Raw genomic sequence first — 17715 nt, 5'->3', positions numbered from 1 at the left:
TAAGATTTTTGGCAATGAATTTTTATTATTATAATATACATTTTGTTCTCACAAAATATAATGTTAATGGAAATGACTGTTTTTTTTTTGACATCGAAAGGCTATTCTATTACTCAAACTTGAGATGGTCTGTGTAACCAGACCGGAATAGAACAACCAAAGTAGCAAATAGATCTATGAAAAGTACGAGCACTCCTAGCTAAAGAATCAGCTAACATATTTTCAGTTCTTGGTACGTAGAAAATCTGAAGTCTGAATAGCATAACTTGATCGTATGAATCATCTCCAATTCAGTTGCGAAAGTAGGCCAAGCTTGCGGTTCCGTCAGCATTGCAATCAGGTCTTTGCAGTCCGTGCCAAATCTCTGACAATCCGAGTGTTGCACACATTGTTTCCATTGCCCATCTTAAAGCCTCCAGCTCCGAGTGTAAAGCTGACTCCCTCCTCCTCAGGTTCCGCATCCCCAGTAGCTTTGTCGACCCCGTACTATCTTTCCATACCCATCCAATCTCACTATACATATCAGTAGAGGTTCATGAACCATCTATCATGCAAATCTCACCCAAGCTTAGGACTTGAGGCTCATGGAAATGACTGTTTACAGAGATTATTTTCTATGATTTGTTAAGTTTACCATCAAATAAATTTTCAAGAGAAATGACATTTTTGAAGAAACAACAATATAAAAATTAACGAAAACGAAAGTGAATATTCTGGGAGATGTATACTTAGAACAATGGAGGGTTTCAAATATAATCTCAACCGAACTATTTTTTTATATTTTATGATTATTGTAAAGTGTCATTTTATCATTAACATCACCACATTAAGCTAGATATTAGATTATATTGTAATTTAAAAAAGTTTATAAATATATACCATATTAAGCTCCAAACTCACAACTATTAGAATCATATGTGAGAAGCATATTGATCCTTGCTTAAGGCAATTATAAAGTTTGGAGCTCAAAATTTTGATCGGTGTTCAAGGAGTTATGAGTGTGAAATAGCGGGAAAAAATATATATATAATGTATATTATAAAATTTTGTGATGAGAAAATAAATTTCTTTGATACATTTTCTGAGACATTTATTGTTAGTATTAAACATTACATATATAATAAATTTAAATTGACTACTAAGTTTAAAATATAAATACTCAAATTTGAAATAAAATCTCTAGATTGTAAACATTAATTAAAATCAGAATAATAGATTTAAAATGGTGTTATTTATTTTACGATTTACAAAATTTAATTCAAATCAAGAATTAGTCATAAATCAAGTATTAATCATATGAATTTGTTAATAGATCTGATTTCAATAGATTTGAATTTACTACTATGTTTAAAATATAAATACTCTAATTCTAAAAAAAATCTCCGGGTGTAAACAATAATTAAAACAACATAATAGATTTGAAAATTGTGTCACTAAAATAAATTCAAAATTATTAATTATGCTGACGCCAACACCAATTTTTTGAATGTCTCGAATTAAAATAAAAACATTTAATAAAATCTTTTTGTTTAAGTCCTATTTGCCTCATCTAAACTTATTTTTAGAACACTAATCTATTGTATTAGCAGTGAGAATTCTAGTTTTGGAACCATTGTGTATCTAACTTTGCTTTCATTGTTCTACAGGTTTTGAGTTTTGCAAGAGGATTGTTTATTAGAATATATACATCTGATCAAAGATATGAATTGTAAGGTGCATCAAAGAGTTGATGAAGATGGTGAGAATATGAATCGAGGGGTGCGCCAGAGAGTTGATGAAGATGGTGCGGATATGAATCGTAGGGTGCATATAAGAGTTGATGAATATGGTGAGGATATGAATCGTGAGGTGCGTCAGAGAGTTGATGAAGATGGTAAGGATAAAGTTGGTTCACCATGCTATCTTCTGATTGGTGATGGGGATGTAGCACCCGATGCTTCACATCTTTACTCTAATAGACTACTGTGATCGAGCTAGCTTAGAATTGACATGTACGACATGGAGAAGCCTTGGAGAAGTGATCTATCTTCGCTACCTTGCTGTCACCAGGACATCGAACATTAACTAGAGAGTTGCAGCTGAGAGCTGGGAGAAGCTTCCAAACTTAACCGGTTTGGCTTGATGGAACCTGTCTCTTATGCTTCTACATTTGGCAGAAACAACTTACTAGGATCGAACAGTTTCTGGCAGAGCCATGGAGCTAAGGTGTTTCATAGGATAATGCAAAGCACGCAAGAGGATGTCCAAGAGAGAGCAGCCACAGTTACAGGTCGATGCTAAGCTAGCCAGTCGCGGTTGTCCAGTAGAGTAAATACATGAAGCATCACATCGTAAGTCAAACTAGTCATATCCATAGACTTGAATCTTTGGTGCTACATCTTCATCACCAGTCAGAAGATAGCTTGGTGAACCAACTTTATCCTTACCATCTTCATCAACTCTCTGATGCACCCTACTATTCATATCCTCACCATCTTCATCAACTCTTTGACGCACCTTACGATTCATATCTTGGTCAGATATTTATATACTCTACTCTACTAAACAATCCTCTTGCAAAACACAACCTGTAGAACAATGAAAGCAAAGTTAGATACTCAATGGCTCCAAAACTAGAATCTTGCTGCTAATACAATAGATTAGTGTTCTAAAAGTCAGTGTAGACCGAGCAAATAGGATTTAAACAAAACGATTTTTATTGATTGCTTTTTTTTTAATTCGAGATGTTTAAAAGATTTGTTGTAGGCCTCCACCTAATAAATTATTTTCTGTAGAACTCATAACTATCGCCTAGCAGTTTCTTGAACAAAACCCATCGATATATACGCAATAAAGGGACTTGGGGGACCAAAATTTATGTCAATTCTATAAAAATACAATACCGAGTGATGATCAAAACACATTATTCAAGCAAAGAGACCATAAAATTGTTTTAAGATCATCAAAAATGAAAAGAGAATAATCAAAACACGTTAAATAATTAATCATCTCTGGAACAAAAGAGAAGGACTTTGTCTCCGTTTATTCCGAAAGACAAATAAAGAAGAAGGAATAATCTGAGGAATTGATGAATGAAGGTGAAGAGAGAGAGAGACAAGAAGATAGCTTATATAAGCAGATTGTATTTGTAAGACAAGTATCTATCACCTCCATGGCATGGTGCATTATATATAGTGCCAGTTACCACAATACCACTACACTTCTTCTAAACTTTTAAAAGTTATAAGATTTTCCCATTGTTCATAGAAAAAGAAGATCTTTTTCCCCAATATTGCCATTTTCTTTGAATTGTTTTGATAGATAGCATTTTTATTTTCTTAAAATTTGAGTATTTATATTTTAAAATTAAAAGTCAATTCAAATCTATTGAAATCAAATTTATTAACAAATCAAATCAAGAATTAGTCAAAATCAAGTATTAGTCATACAAATTTGTTAATAAATTTGATTTCGATAAATTTTGAATTGAATACTAAGTTTAAAATATAAATACTTGAATTCGAAACAAAATCTCTGGATTGTAAACACTAATTAAAACCAACAAAATATATTTAAAAATAGTGTTATAATATATTTAAAATAGTATTATACTTCAATCCAAATCAATAATTTGTCATAAATCAAGTATATTAGCACTACAAAAAAATATTTGTCTAACATCATTTATTTTGTATTTTTGTATAAATTATAAATGATATAAAGTAAATTTTCATCACTTAAATAAATGCTCTGAAAGTGGTGATTAAAATAATATACTCATTTCAATAATAACTGATGCAAAACTATCAAATATTTGAATCAATTATTATAAATGATATCAATATATATCAGTTACTAAAATGATGCTAATTTATATCAGTTTTTAAATGGTGTTGTTATTTTCATCAATTTGAATAATTCATTTTAATTATTTATTAATAACTGATGTAAAATTAATGCTAAAATTTAAAATTATTTTAATCATTATATCATTTGAAATATTAATTTAAATAGCTTATATAATTAACGTTAAAATTATATCAGTATATATATACACACATACGTCAGTAAATAGATGAATCAAAACACTATTTCATTAAACAGTTTTGTTTTCTTTACAATGAAGATACAAAATTAATTCAAATAAAGAATTAGTTATAAATCAAGTATTAGTCATATAAATTTGCTTATAAATTTGATTTCAATAGATTTGAATTGACTACCAATTTTAAAATATAAATACTCAATTTCAAGACAAAATCTCCGTATTGTAAACAAAATCTTCGTATTCTAAATTCAAATCAAGAATTTTTCATAAATCAAGTATTAGTCTTACGGATTTGTTAATAAATTTGATTTCAATAGAGTTTAATTGACCAATAAGTTTAAAATATAAATACTCAAATTCGAAATAAAACTTCTAGATTGTAGATATTAATTAAAACCAACATAATAGATTTGATGGTGTTATTTATTTACGGTTTAAAAATTTAATTCAAATCAAGAACGAGTCATAAATCAAGTATTAGTTATACAGATTTGTAAATAAATTTCATTTAAATAGATTTGAATTGACTACTAAGTTTAAACTATAAATACTCAAATTAGATATTAAATCTCTGGATTGTAAACAATTAAAATGAACATAATAGAATTAAAAATGGTGCTATTTGGTCTACGATTTATAAAATTTAATTGAAATCAAGAATTGTCATAGATCAAGTATTAATCATACAAATTTGTTAGTAAATTTGATTTCAATAGATTTGAATTAACTACTAGGTTTAAAATATAAATACTCTAATTTGAAATAAAATCTCTGGATTGTAAACAATAATTAAACCAACATAATAGATTTGAAACTTGTGTTATTTGTTTAACGATTTACAAAATTTAATTTAAATCAAGAATTAGTCATAAATTTAGTCATACAGATTTGTTAATAAATTTTAGCGCTTGGTCGCCTCTGTACTACTTCTCCTTCCAAAATGGCTCGTTTCCTTGCAGCATTAACATTAGCATACATCGTTGATGGAAGGTACTCAAAAGATTAACAAATCATATTCACATTTCTCTATTATGTATGGCTTTTTGATCTTATCTATTCTGCACAAGTTGGATGAATGTGTAAAGGCTTCTCCAGGGTATCAAAAAGTACTGTTCGGTTGCCTAAAGTTATGATAAGCGGGCTTAAATACATTGAGATTCATTAACACTTTCATGGATCCAAATATCATAAAAACTGCTGCTTCATCATTTACTCCATCTAGTCAGCACAAGTATTGAAGGAAGTTTGTATCCCAGAGGCAGACAACTTGAGATGTAGTGGTGAAGAGATTGGAAGGTTTGTTAAAATGCTGCGTATCCCTTCTCCTGTACTCCAAAAAATTGCAGCCTTTGCGCTTCTCGAGGTATTTTTTCTTTCTTCAAAATGGATAGTGTGCTTTTTGAATCAGTTTGCGTTTTGGTACTAAGACCTAATGTAAATAATGCAGTTCACAATACCCAGAACTAGTGATGCCAAGCATCATGCAAGCTTGAAGTCTCGCTGCTGCAGCTACGAGTATGCCTCGTGAAGCTAAGATCTTTGCGAAAATCGTGCTTCGCAACCTTGAGTATCACCAGCTATTTCATTACCATTCTTTAAATTTCTTGCACTACAAGAAAACGCATTCCTAACGACCAAACATTACGACTACAAAAAGTGGTCGTAAATTACGGACTGCTTTACGACTAAGTTACGACGAAGTCAACATTAGTCGTAATGTCGACGTAAAGTTACAACTAAATCACAGAGTCGTACGTTAGTCGTAAAGTTACATCTAATTTACGACTAAAATTATATGTAGTCGTACATTAGATGTACCATTACGACTAACTTACATCTAAATAATTTACATCTAATTAACGACTAAAGGAGTCATAAATTAGTTGTAATATTACGACTTAGGTACATCAAAATTGTTTACATCTAATTAACAACTGATTTACGAGAACAAAGTTGCACTTTGGTAGTTAAGTTATAATTTAAACGTAAATTAGTTGTAACATTGTACGTACCAAAATCGAAATTTCTCTATAAATATAATTTTCTCCCTCATTCTTAAGATGCACAAAAAAAACAAAAAGAGCAAAAAAAAAACGGGAAATAGTTAAAAAAATGTCCGAAAATATTTATGCGCTTCGGAGTTGGATGTATGCGCATAAAGATTCAACAGGAAAAGTAACAGACGAATTTCTGAACGGAGCAAAGATATTCATGTACCAGGCCGGACAGACGCCTCTCACAAAGGAAACGGGTAAAATGTGCTGTCCATGTCGTAAATGCAAAAATACGAAGTTTGCTGCTAGTGAAACCGTTTGGAAACATATAGTAAATAGAGGATTTACTCCACATTACTATATTTGGTTTAACCATGGAGAGGGTGATAATAGGAATGAAGCTAGTGGTAGTAATCATGTTGAAAATGTTCGTAACAGAGATGAACCACATTTGCCTTCTGAAAGTGTTATTCAAGAAAATCATATGTTAGATCATGATAGAATGCATGATATGGTTACCGATGCATTTCGTGAAACAACATCAGTAATAGAGGAGGTTGAAAATGTAGAGGGACCTAATTTGGATGCAAAAAGATTTTATGAAATGCTAGCAGCAGCAAATGAGCCAATCTATGAAGGTTGTAGAGAAGGTCTTTCTAAATTATCTTTGGCAGCTAGGATGATGAATATCAAAATTGATCATAACTTACCTGAAGTTTGTATGGATGCATGTGCTGAGTTGTTTAAAGAGTATTTGCCTGAAGATAATTTGTGTGCTGAATCTTATTATGAGATTCAGAAACTTGTTCATAGTCTTGGCTTACCTTCGGAGATGATTGATGTGTGTATAGACAACTGTATGATATACTGGGGAAAAGATGCAGAATTGTTAGAGTGTAAATTTTGCAAGAAGCCAAGATATAAACCGCAAGGACGTGGACGAAATAGGGTGCCGTACCAGCGGATGTGGTACTTACCAATCAAGGATAGACTCAAGAGATTATATCAATCTGAAAAGACGGCAGCATCGATGAGATGGCATGCAGAACATGATCAGAAGGAAGGAGAGATTAATCATCCCTCTGATGCCAAAGCGTGGAAACATTTGAATAATGTCTATCCTGATTTTGCAAGCAACCCCCGCAACGTTTATCTTGGGCTCTGCACAGATGGCTTTAGTCCATTTGGAATGTCTGGAAGACAATACTCTCTCTGGCCAGTCTTCTTGACGCCATACAACCTTCCACCAGAGATGTGTATGGAAAAAGAATTGTTTTTCATGAGTATATTGATACCTGGACCCAAACATCCCAAAAGATCCCTTGATGTTTTTCTACAACCTTTGATTGAAGAATTGAAGGAATTGTAGTCAACAGGCGTGCAGACATATGATTGTTCAACGAGAACAAACTTTACAATGCGAGCAGTTCTACTGTGGACTATTAGTGATTTTCCTGCATATGGGATGTTGTCGGGCTGGACGACGCATGGGAGGCTATCTTGTCCATATTGTATGGGAAGCACATACGCATTTCAGTTGAAGCATGGTAGGAAGACGTCCTGGTTTGATTGTCATCGGAGATTTCTTCCCATTAACCATCCGTACCGAAGGAACAAGAAGCACTTTCGGTCAAAAAGGATAGTAAGGGACACCGCTCCACCATATTTATCTGGAGAGGAAATCGAGAAGGATATTGATTACTATGGTGGACAAAGCACAGTTGTCAAAGACGGTAAATGAAGTTGAAGTACCCGAACAAGTAGAAGATGATATCTTACTTATTGATCCGCATAATCCGGGATACGAAGAACTTCCAGACGATGCAACGAATGAAGCAAATGAAGATGAATTTGAAGAAAATGATGAAGCGGATGATGTTTCTGATGATGAGTGTCAAGTTCCATTATGTTAGAACGTTTTTTTTTCCATTATGTTAGAACGTTTGTGTTTAACTTTATATTGTAATGTTATGATAATTATATATATGATTTTTGGAGTATGAAAGAGTATTAAACTTATGATGTTTATCTATGATGTTTGGGGTTTGGGATTTTGAGTTTAGGGTTTAGGGTTTAGGGTTTAGGTTTTAGGGCTTAGGTACGACCACTTTACGACAATATGATGTTTGAGGGTTTGGGGTTTCGGGTATAACGAAGCTAATTAGTCGTAGGTACGACTCATGTACGACTACATTATAAAGTAGTCCTAAAGGAGTCGTATATTTACGACTCATTTACGACTAAGACGACCATTAGCCCCTCATTGGTCGTACAATTACGACCAACGTACGACTAAAATGTCAAATGTGCCCCTATATATACTCCCTTCTTACCATCTCATATTATAAACAAAATTTACAAATCTTAAAAAAAAAAGAAAGTGAAGAGAGATTTGGGATCATAAGTGGAAATAGAATTCGGTTATCTATTCGTTATGTTGATTCTATTTTCTCTTGTGATTCCATCTCTTTTCTCTTCCTTGTTTTTGTAGACTTTAAAAATTTGTTCACATGAAAATTAATCCATATATACAAATTTTAGAAAAAAAAAAGAATAAAGATATGGAAACATAAGTAGAAACAAACAATTCCTTATGTTTCGTCATTTCTACTTGTGATTCCAGTATCTTTCTTCTCTTTTTTTTTCATAATTTATGTAAAATTGGTAATAGAGGTTTATCATAATTTTTGATAAACCTCTTCGAATTTTTTTCTAATAAACGTTGGTCCCAATGTGGTCGTACACTGCATTCGTCGTAAAGGGGTTGTAGATTAACAACCAATGTACGACTCCTTCGTATTAAGTTGGTCGTAATTGTATGACCCATGTACGACTATTGTGAATTTAGTCCTTAATTAGTCGTAAAATTACGACTAATGTACCACTATTGGTCCCTCTTTAGTCGTAATAGTACGACCAATGTACGACCACAACCAAATCTCTATATAAACTTCTCACCGCGAAGCCATTTCGTTGCTCATTCCATTCTCACTCCCCTCTCTCTTACAACCTCAGAGCTTCTCCCTCTCTAGGTAAATTTTTTTTTGTTTTAGTTATAGGTGGTTAATTAGTTAGGTGATTAGATTAGGTTTGGAATTTAGTTAGGTTATTAGATTAAGTTTGGAATTAGTTAGGATGATATTAAAATGTGTTTATAATTTTTTTAATTAATTATTTGAATTGTTTTTAATTTTTAATTTTTAATTTTTTTCAGATTGACGATCTTATATGGCTAGCGGTAGAAAGAGACTTAGAAACCGTGGCGGGGGGACTTCTTACGGGAGTACCTTTCTCGGCCAGACGGATCCATCAGCTTCTACCTCCCGCACCCCCGAAACTGTCCCCGAGAGCCAAATTCCTAGCGTCCCGTATGTGCCTCCGCAGGCGCCATACGATCCACATGCATACTATCCGCAGCCTTACGTCGACCCGACTACATACTTTACTTATGAGGAGGGTCGTGATCATCAGCAGCCTCATGATCAGCAGCCACAACATCCACAACAACCTCCACAGCCGACACAGCCGGCTCCAGAGCAGGTTCCATACGAGCCTCCAGAGGAGGCTCCTGCAGTTCCTGGTCTTCGTCCAGATTTGATGGTGCCACCGAATGCACCTTATGCAAGATATTCTGTGGAAGACATTCTCGGGATGCCAGGACGAGAAGGTTTACCCGTCCTCGATCCATATCTACGACCCGGCACGACTTGGTAATTAATTTTAAATTAATTAAATTATTTTAAAATTTACATTTAATATTTAATTATATATATAAATTCTTTAAAATTTTGTAGGTTTAAAGCGGACAATGATGTGGGCCAGAGCGTTGGGGACATCATCAGAGGAAACTTTCGGCTTGCCCATCCTAATTGGACTCTTAAACCGAACCACGTTCGCATTACTTGGTTCAAGTGCTTCGCGGTTAGTTTTAAATTAAATTTATTTATTTATGTTTAAAATTTTAAATAATTTGGCTAATTAATATTTTTCATTATTTTTTGTAGCAAAAATGGCATTGGTCCACTGGGATCAATGAGACGGTGAAAAAAGCGTTCAACAACAAGGCAATGCTCCGTCTCAAAAACATTGTTGGCGACTGGAAGGAGAAGTGGAAGTATATCGGGGATGATGCAAAACAAACGTACCTTAGCAATGACGTTTGGACTGGCTTGAAGGCTTATTGGCTTTTGCCTAAGTCAGTCCAAAGGTCTCTTAAATGCTCGGCCGCCCGGCTAACCCGTGATGCTCAAGATAACCTGCCAATACCTCATACTTCCGGACAGACTCCACATGCCAAAAGGGCATTGCAAATTGTAAGTTTTAGATTTTTTCTTAATTTTCATTACATATATATATTATATATATATATAAAATATATTGTTGTTGTTTTTAAATATAGGCTGCCAAAGAAGGAGCGCCGCCGACTCTCAGCCGACTCTACAAGGAGACCCACTCCCATGCCGATGGCCAATTCGTACATCCACGAGCAGAGCAGATCTACAACGATGTAGAAGCTCGGATTCAGGAGGTCCAGACTCAGCGGACGCAACAAAACCCGGATGGTCCACCGGTTCAGCTTTCTGCCATCGAACAAGACTGAATTTTCGAGCAGGTAAAATATTCGACCTTTTTAATTTATATACATGCATATATTTATTTTACATATGTACTAATAATATCTATTTATAAATTATATATAGGTTGCTCCGAAGAGAAGGGGACGTATAATTGAGATCGGGAGTGTGAATGATGTTCCCATGGCGAGAGCTGAACACACTGCTCAAAGGGAAGAAGAGTCCTCGGTCCGGAGGGAGTTGGAAACTGCGAACCAGAAGTTAGCCGACCACAACGGGATGTTTAAGTCGATGGCAAACATGTTCGATATGCTTCTAGAGACAACTCCGAACGTCGACCTGTCGGTTACAACATCGTGGAAGAACATGCGTCCGACCTTCGTCCCCAACCCGACTCCGGAAGAGCAGGACGATTTGACTCGGCGTGCTGAGGAGAGGAGTTCTGAGCTCTTTTATGATCTTAATGCTTAGTTTTTCGGTTTTAATTATTTTGTATTTTGAAAACTTTGAATTTATGAATGTTATATTATTATGTTTTTATGAATTTAAATGAAATTCGTAAAATATTTTATTTTTTTAAAAAATCTTTTTTTTTGTAAAATTGAATTATTAAAATTAATTTTAATATTTAAAATCGAATTATTAAAATTACAGATTCGATGTAAGTTAGTCGTTACATTACGACTAATTTACCTCTATTTAAAAAAAGATTTTACGACTACTTAACAACTAATATTTAACATCTACTTTACGACTAACACTTTATAACCCACTTACGACTACATTTATTACATCTACTTTACGACTAATGCTTTACGACCCGTGTACGACTACATTTATTACATCTGATTTACGACCAATATCTTTAATCGTAAAGGTACGACTCCCTTACGACTAATATATTTAATCGTAACTTTACGACCAATGCCCAACCAATTAGTGATTACGACCAGCAGATTACGACCAATCGTTATTAGTTGTTCATTGGTCGTAATACCCTTTTTACGACCAAGGTACAACTAATCCCGTAGTCGTTAAAGACCTGTTTTCTTGTAGTGTTGATCAAAGATATCCCAGCTGGTCGACCTATCGAAGATGTTTCTTTCTGCTCAGCCTCTCGCCGCCGCGTTCTCCGGTTGTTCAGGATAGCTCGATAGCCGAGTTTATTCAATTTTTCGTTTTGGTCCTTGTACTTTTTTTTAATCTCAGATCTGCCGCAGAACTTTCTAACTATGCATATTTCTTTTTGAATTAGCTCCAAAATTTACAATTCTGCATCCTAGCTATTTTTCTTTGCAAATAAACACACAACTAATATGATCTAAACTCATTAAGTCATTAGACATCCACATTCGCAATATATATTTTTCATAATTTTTTATTACACATTCAAGATCTACAAATAATTGCTTACGTCCACAAAGTTATACATCCATAATTCTAATCTCGGTTCCTACCAGTTTAGGAATTTATGTTCAGACCACATATTTTCCATCCGCTACTCAATTTGAAAATGATACTAATCCACAATTTAGCTATCCACAACATGTCCGTACGCATATCATCCTTCTACAATTTACTGTCGAGGGTATTCGATCTCCCAAACGGATCTCCATTGACAAAAAAAATATATTTACAATTTGTGTCATGCTTTCCTCCGCTCATTTCATGTCTTTTATATAAAACTTTACTCTCCACGTTTTTGGCATCCATACCTTTAATGTGTAAATATTAAAAAAAAAAAAATTATATATCAAAATAGATGTCAAAACATATAAATAATTAAAAACATATTTTATCATCTAGACAATTTTTTGTATATATATTTTCAAATTGAAAAAAAATACACATCATTATATTAAAATAATAAAATGCTAACTAGAGGCTTGTCTCCTTTAACCCAGCGAGAAGGATAGAGAAGTCCTATCACACAAGTTAGACAAAGAGAATGTGTGCTTCTAGTTATAAGTGCCTTATGATGTGAAAAAAGAGAAGAAAGTGTCTCAAATGGTAACTCACTCTTGAAGAAAAATAGGGGTGTTCAATCCTGTTGTTGAGGGTGAAGAAATTAAAACGCACAATGTGCGGAAGATAAAGGAAGTTGATGAGTATCAAGGATACACGCCAGTTAAAGATTCAGCAGCTGGAGAAGCTTCAACTCATGCCAAGAACAAGAAGGCTACTCATGCCAAGAACAAGAAGGCTTGTAGAAGATCCTTAGTCTTTGAAGATGAGAGTTTCAAACCTGAGGACGAAGAAATACAACACAGAGATGAAATACACCTAGAAAAGCAGGATCAAAACTTACAAGATTGTGATATCACAAGGCATAAGAGAAAGCTTAGGCAGAGTTTTCAGTCTAATACTCGCTTGGATAAGATAGACACTCCAACAAAGAAGACAACTACAGGTCATACTCGATTCTGGGATCTGTCTTCCATATATAAAGCTACACAAGATTCGGAGGAGTGACAGGCAGGATGGTATAGCGGACAGCAGAATAATTTCACATCTCATGCCAGTTCTGGTGGAGTCCTAATTCGATATCATCGCTCTTCCTTGATCTTGAAGAGTTCTTGGTGCTATTTTCTGCGCATCAGCTATTGTCACTATACTCTCCAGTAGTTCTAGAGGGCTACCCTCTGCTGTGCATAGGAGCCTGGCTTTGGTTTCATACATCACCTGTATGCAATCTTTGTCAGAAAAAGTTTCCTGTAAATTCAATATAGAAAGGAGAGAGAGGAAGCGAGATATATACAACACTGGGTTAGGACTCCCCATCACTGGCAGTGAGATGTGAAATTATTCTGCTGTCCACTATACCATCATGCTTGTAACTGCTCCGAATCTTGTGTAGCTTTATATATGGAAAACAGATCCCGGAATCGAGTATGACCTATAGTTATCTTCTTTGTTGGGGTGTCTATCTTATCCAAGCGAGCATTAGACTGAAAACTCTGCCTAAGCTTTCTCTTACGCCTTGTGATATCACAATCTTGTAAGTTTTGATCCTGCTTTTCTAGGTGTATTTCATCTCTGTGTTGTATTTCTCCGTCCTCAGGTTTGAAACTCCCATCTTCAAAGACCAAGGATCTTCTACAAGCCTTCTTGTTCTTGGCATGAGTAGCCTTCTTGTTCTTGGCATGAGTTGAAGCTTCTCCAGCTGCTGATTCTTTAACTGGCGTGTATCCTTGATACTCATCAACTTCCTTTATCTTCCGCACATTGTGAGTTTTAATTTCTTCACCCAGAAGCCTCTCAACAACAGGCTTCTTGAGGGTTTTCGGTTTGAGATCTCTCTTTGGCTTAGCTTCTGGAGCAACCTTTGGCCTATGCTTCTCGCTCTTTAGCTTTTTAAGTGTCTTGATGATAAGTTCTGCAAATGACAATAATCAGATGACATCTTTTACAGCAAATCAGATGACATCTTTTACAGCAAATCAGTTTCATCTACTCAAAACCCTCTCTTACCTTTATCAAGTCCAGTTTGGCCGGAGAAAAACACTGGTGATTTAGTGTTGGCTAGAGCCAGTGAATCTCCAAAAGACAAGTGGTCAAGACCAACGAATCTCCTGCATGCATCACTTCCTTAATCAATTACACAACACTAATCTTTAAAAAATTCTGAATTTAGGACAAGACTTTACCTTTCGTCTGTCTGATTCTGATCTGGGTAGATTGGAGAAACTGGTTTGATGATGGGTGTTTGAGGAACCCATGTTGTTTCAAACCTGTTACTTTTTTCTCTCTCTTGTTTATCCATTATCTACTTGCAAACCTTCTATTTTCAACTGCAAAAATGATTAAAAGGTGAACGTTTCCTAAAATTATTTAGTTCCAGTTTTTTTCTGTTGAGGGTTTAGAGATATCTCCGAGAGTCTGAGTTAGATTGAAGAAGAATTTTCATTTCACAACAAAATGATGAATATGTAAAAAAAACACAAGAATTTAAATAATTAAAGCAAGAATATTTACCTGTGGAGATCAAAGTGATAAGTATACACCGTTTCTCTTGGTAAGTATTTGTTCGGTGGTGGCTCTGAGCCTTCTGACAGGATAAGTATACACCGTTTTTCTTGTAATGACGAAGTTCAGGGAGTTATTACTCATTAGAGACGAATTATTTATAAAAAAATAACTAAAAGCAATTTCCTTGGAAGGAGAAAAGGAAGTAGTGATGATAGTGATTTGACTTTGTTTTAAATTAAAATTATGAGAAAATTGTTTATTTAGCCAAAAAAACAATAACATTGTTTTCATTAGACTAATTTCACTTACTAATTATTCTATTAGGTTAATTATTTTCAAACTACCAATAATTTCCTTAAAATTTCAATCACGAATTCGATATTACAATCTTTCTCTTATGGATCAGTGGCTTGCCTAAACTCTATCGCTGGTGAGCCATGAATCATGATTAATTGACACAGAGCACCTGGAACTGGGTTTCTGTCAATGATGAACTCTATATTAGCATAACAGAGGCAAAAATATTGGGGATTCCACTGTCTTGCAAACTTTGAGAAGTTTGGATTGTCTTGTTGCCACACCAGGGCGTCTCATTATTCTATAGTAGCCTAAGATCGAAGGTAATACTTTGAATGTTATAAAACTGTAGCTTCGTTTTATTTCTCTTAACTTCTGTAATGTCTCTTACAACTTGCATCACCTTGTATAGGTAACAGGAATCTTAACTTGCCCTATTACAACATGAACTAGGAACTTATCTTAAACCTAATCCTAATAGACTTTAGTTATTCAATCTTTCTTTTTATGAATAACTTGCTTCTTAAGCTAACTCTTGAAGCTTATCCAACATTCTCCCTTTTAAGCTTCAAGCCATCCTTGCTTAAGTCTTGAACTTGAATCAACTCCTCATCTCCTTGAATTTGATATTTGCTAGTGCTTTGGTTAGAATGTCTGCGCGTTGCTCTGTTCCGGGTATATGTTCCACATCAATCAGTCCTCGTTCTACACATTCTCTGATGAAATGAAACCGCTTATGGATGTGTTTACTGCGCCTGTGAAGAACTGAATTCTTTGCTAAAGCTATAGCTGATTTATTATCCACACGAACCAGTGTTCTTTCATTCTTCTTTCCTGTGATCTCAGTCATCAACTCCTGAAGCCAGATAGCTTGTTTAGCAGCTTCTGTTGCCGCCATGTACTCGGCTTCACACGAAGATAGGGCCACTACGTCTTGTTTCTGTGAACACCAAGAGACTGGTGTGTCATCGAGGCAAAACAAGTGTCCCGTAGTACTCTTTCCATCATCTGGATCAGTGTTATGACTGCTATCACTGAAACCTATTAGCTTCTGAGTTCCTCCACGCTTAAACAACAAACCGAAACCTTTAGTGCCTTTTAAATATCTCAAAACCTGTTTGAATGCATCACCATGTGACTTTCGTGGTGAGTGCATATACTTGCTTAGGATTCCCACGGAGAATGCCAAGTCTGGTCTTGTATGCATCAGATATCTCAGACAACCTACCTTCTTCTATACAACGTAGCATCAATCTCTGGTTCATCCAGCGCCTTAGAGAGTTGCAGACCAAATTCCATTGGTATGTGAGTCGCGTTGCAGTCGTCCATTCCTGCTTCCTTGAGTATACGCAAAGCATAAGCTTCTTGATTGATCGCAATACCTACAGAACTCTGCTTTACTTCCATTCCGAGATAATATGTTAAGACTCCTAGATCAGACATCTCGAACTGCTGTGACATTGAGACCTTGAAATCTTTTATCTCTTTTATGGAGTTTCCCGTAACAAAGAGATCATCAACATATATTGCTACAATGAGTAGCTTATCTTTATCTTCTCTGCGATATACTGAGCTCTCCTTTTCACACTTGTTGAACCTTAATCGTTTCAGGACTCGATCAAGTTTTGTGTTCCAGGCACGTGGTGCCTGCTTTAGACCGTATAACGCTTTTGAAAGTTTGAAAACCTTATGTTCTTCTCCCTTCTTTTCAAACCCTTCAGGTTGAGATACGTAAACATCTTCGTTCAACTCTCCGTGTAAGAAAGCCGTTTTGACGTCTAGGTGATGAACTTCCCATTGATTTGATGCAGCCAAACCAATTAGTAGTCGTATAGTCTCTAGTCGAGCCACTGGTGCGAAAACTTCGTCATAATCGATTCCATGTTCTTGAACGTATCCTTTGGCGACCAATCTTGCTTTGAACTTGATGATTGTGCCGTCTGCGTTCCTTTTGATCTTGAAGATCCATTTAAGACTTATGACTTTTACTCCAGCCGGTTTATCAACTAGTGACCACGTTTTGTTCTTGTTGATAGAGGTGATTTCATCTTCACAAGCCATCGTCCATCGCTTGTCGTCTTTGGCTTCATGAAAACTTGTCGGTTCATCATTAATAGACAGAAGTAGCATCTCGCATTCTATCTTTGCAAGTAGAATGTAGTCTTTAAGATAGTCTGGTTTGTTTATCTGTCGTGATGAACGTCTCAAATCTTGTACTTGATCGACTCCTTCATTCGAAACAGAGTCACTTCTCTCTGTTTCTGTTTCTACAGACTCTGTTTTTACAGATTCTGTTTTTGCAAACTCTGTTTCTGCCTTTTCCGGCTCTGCAACTGAGCCTGTTTCAGGAAGAAGTCCTCCATTGTAACGACCACTGCCACTATCTTCTGTAGCTCCCCACGTCATGTGAAACATGCCTGGTTTACTCTGAGCTTCTTTGCCTTCTCCCTTCCAATTCCAGCAAACCTCTTCTTTAAAGATCACATCTCGGCTTACAACAATTTTCTTTGTATCAGGGTTGTATAGTCGATATGCTTTAGTTCCAGGTTCAATACCAAGATGAACTAAAGCTTGTGATCTGTCATCAAGCTTCCTTAGATGACCAGCATCAATCTTGGCATGAGCCATACAGCCAAAAACTCGTATATGTGATAAGCTCGGTTTCTTGCCCTTGATACATTCATAAGGAGTTTGATTCTTCAAAGCCCTTGTAGGGACTCTATTGATCAAATATGTGGCGTGTCGTACTGCCTCTCCCCATAAGTAGTTAGGCATGTTCATTGCATTTAACATGCTTCGAGTCATCTCCATCAGTGTGCGGTTTCTCCGTTCAACCACTCCGTTCTGTTGTGGA

The 17715-nt window shown here is 35.3% G+C and overlaps 2 protein-coding genes across 5 annotated transcripts; both read right to left on the bottom strand.

Moving 5' to 3' along the window:
* Positions 1–12329: 12329 nt before the first annotated feature.
* LOC108844335 (DNA glycosylase/AP lyase ROS1) lies at positions 12330–14732 on the bottom strand. 4 transcript variants are annotated; one of them, XR_001948438.2, is made up of 5 exons: positions 14571–14732; positions 14243–14386; positions 14067–14167; positions 13359–13971; positions 12330–13277 (listed from the first exon to the last, which is right to left on the bottom strand). XR_001948438.2 is itself a non-coding variant. In XM_018617577.2 (4 exons), exons 2-4 carry the CDS (start codon positions 14356–14358, stop codon positions 13421–13423), a joined length of 768 nt encoding a protein of 255 aa, XP_018473079.1. In that variant the 5' UTR covers positions 14359–14386; positions 14571–14731; the 3' UTR covers positions 12330–13420. The 4 variants fall into 4 exon arrangements, 1 of the variants encoding a protein (XP_018473079.1); XR_001948436.2 differs by having other exon boundaries at positions 12330–12518; positions 12615–13971; positions 14571–14731; XR_001948437.2 differs by having other exon boundaries at positions 13354–13971; positions 14571–14730.
* Positions 14733–15462: 730 nt separating this feature from the next.
* Positions 15463–16068, bottom strand: LOC130502378 (secreted RxLR effector protein 161-like). Its single transcript, XM_056997172.1, has one exon. The coding sequence runs from the start codon at positions 16066–16068 to the stop codon at positions 15463–15465; it is 606 nt and encodes a 201-aa protein (XP_056853152.1).
* Between the last annotated feature and the right edge of the window lie 1647 nt (positions 16069–17715).

Source organism: Raphanus sativus, unplaced genomic scaffold, assembly GCF_000801105.2.
Source record: "Raphanus sativus cultivar WK10039 unplaced genomic scaffold, ASM80110v3 Scaffold0530, whole genome shotgun sequence".
Lineage (NCBI taxonomy): Eukaryota > Viridiplantae > Streptophyta > Magnoliopsida > Brassicales > Brassicaceae > Raphanus > Raphanus sativus.
Note: the sequence above shows the minus strand (reverse complement) of the source record. Positions and strands in the feature narration are given on the sequence as shown.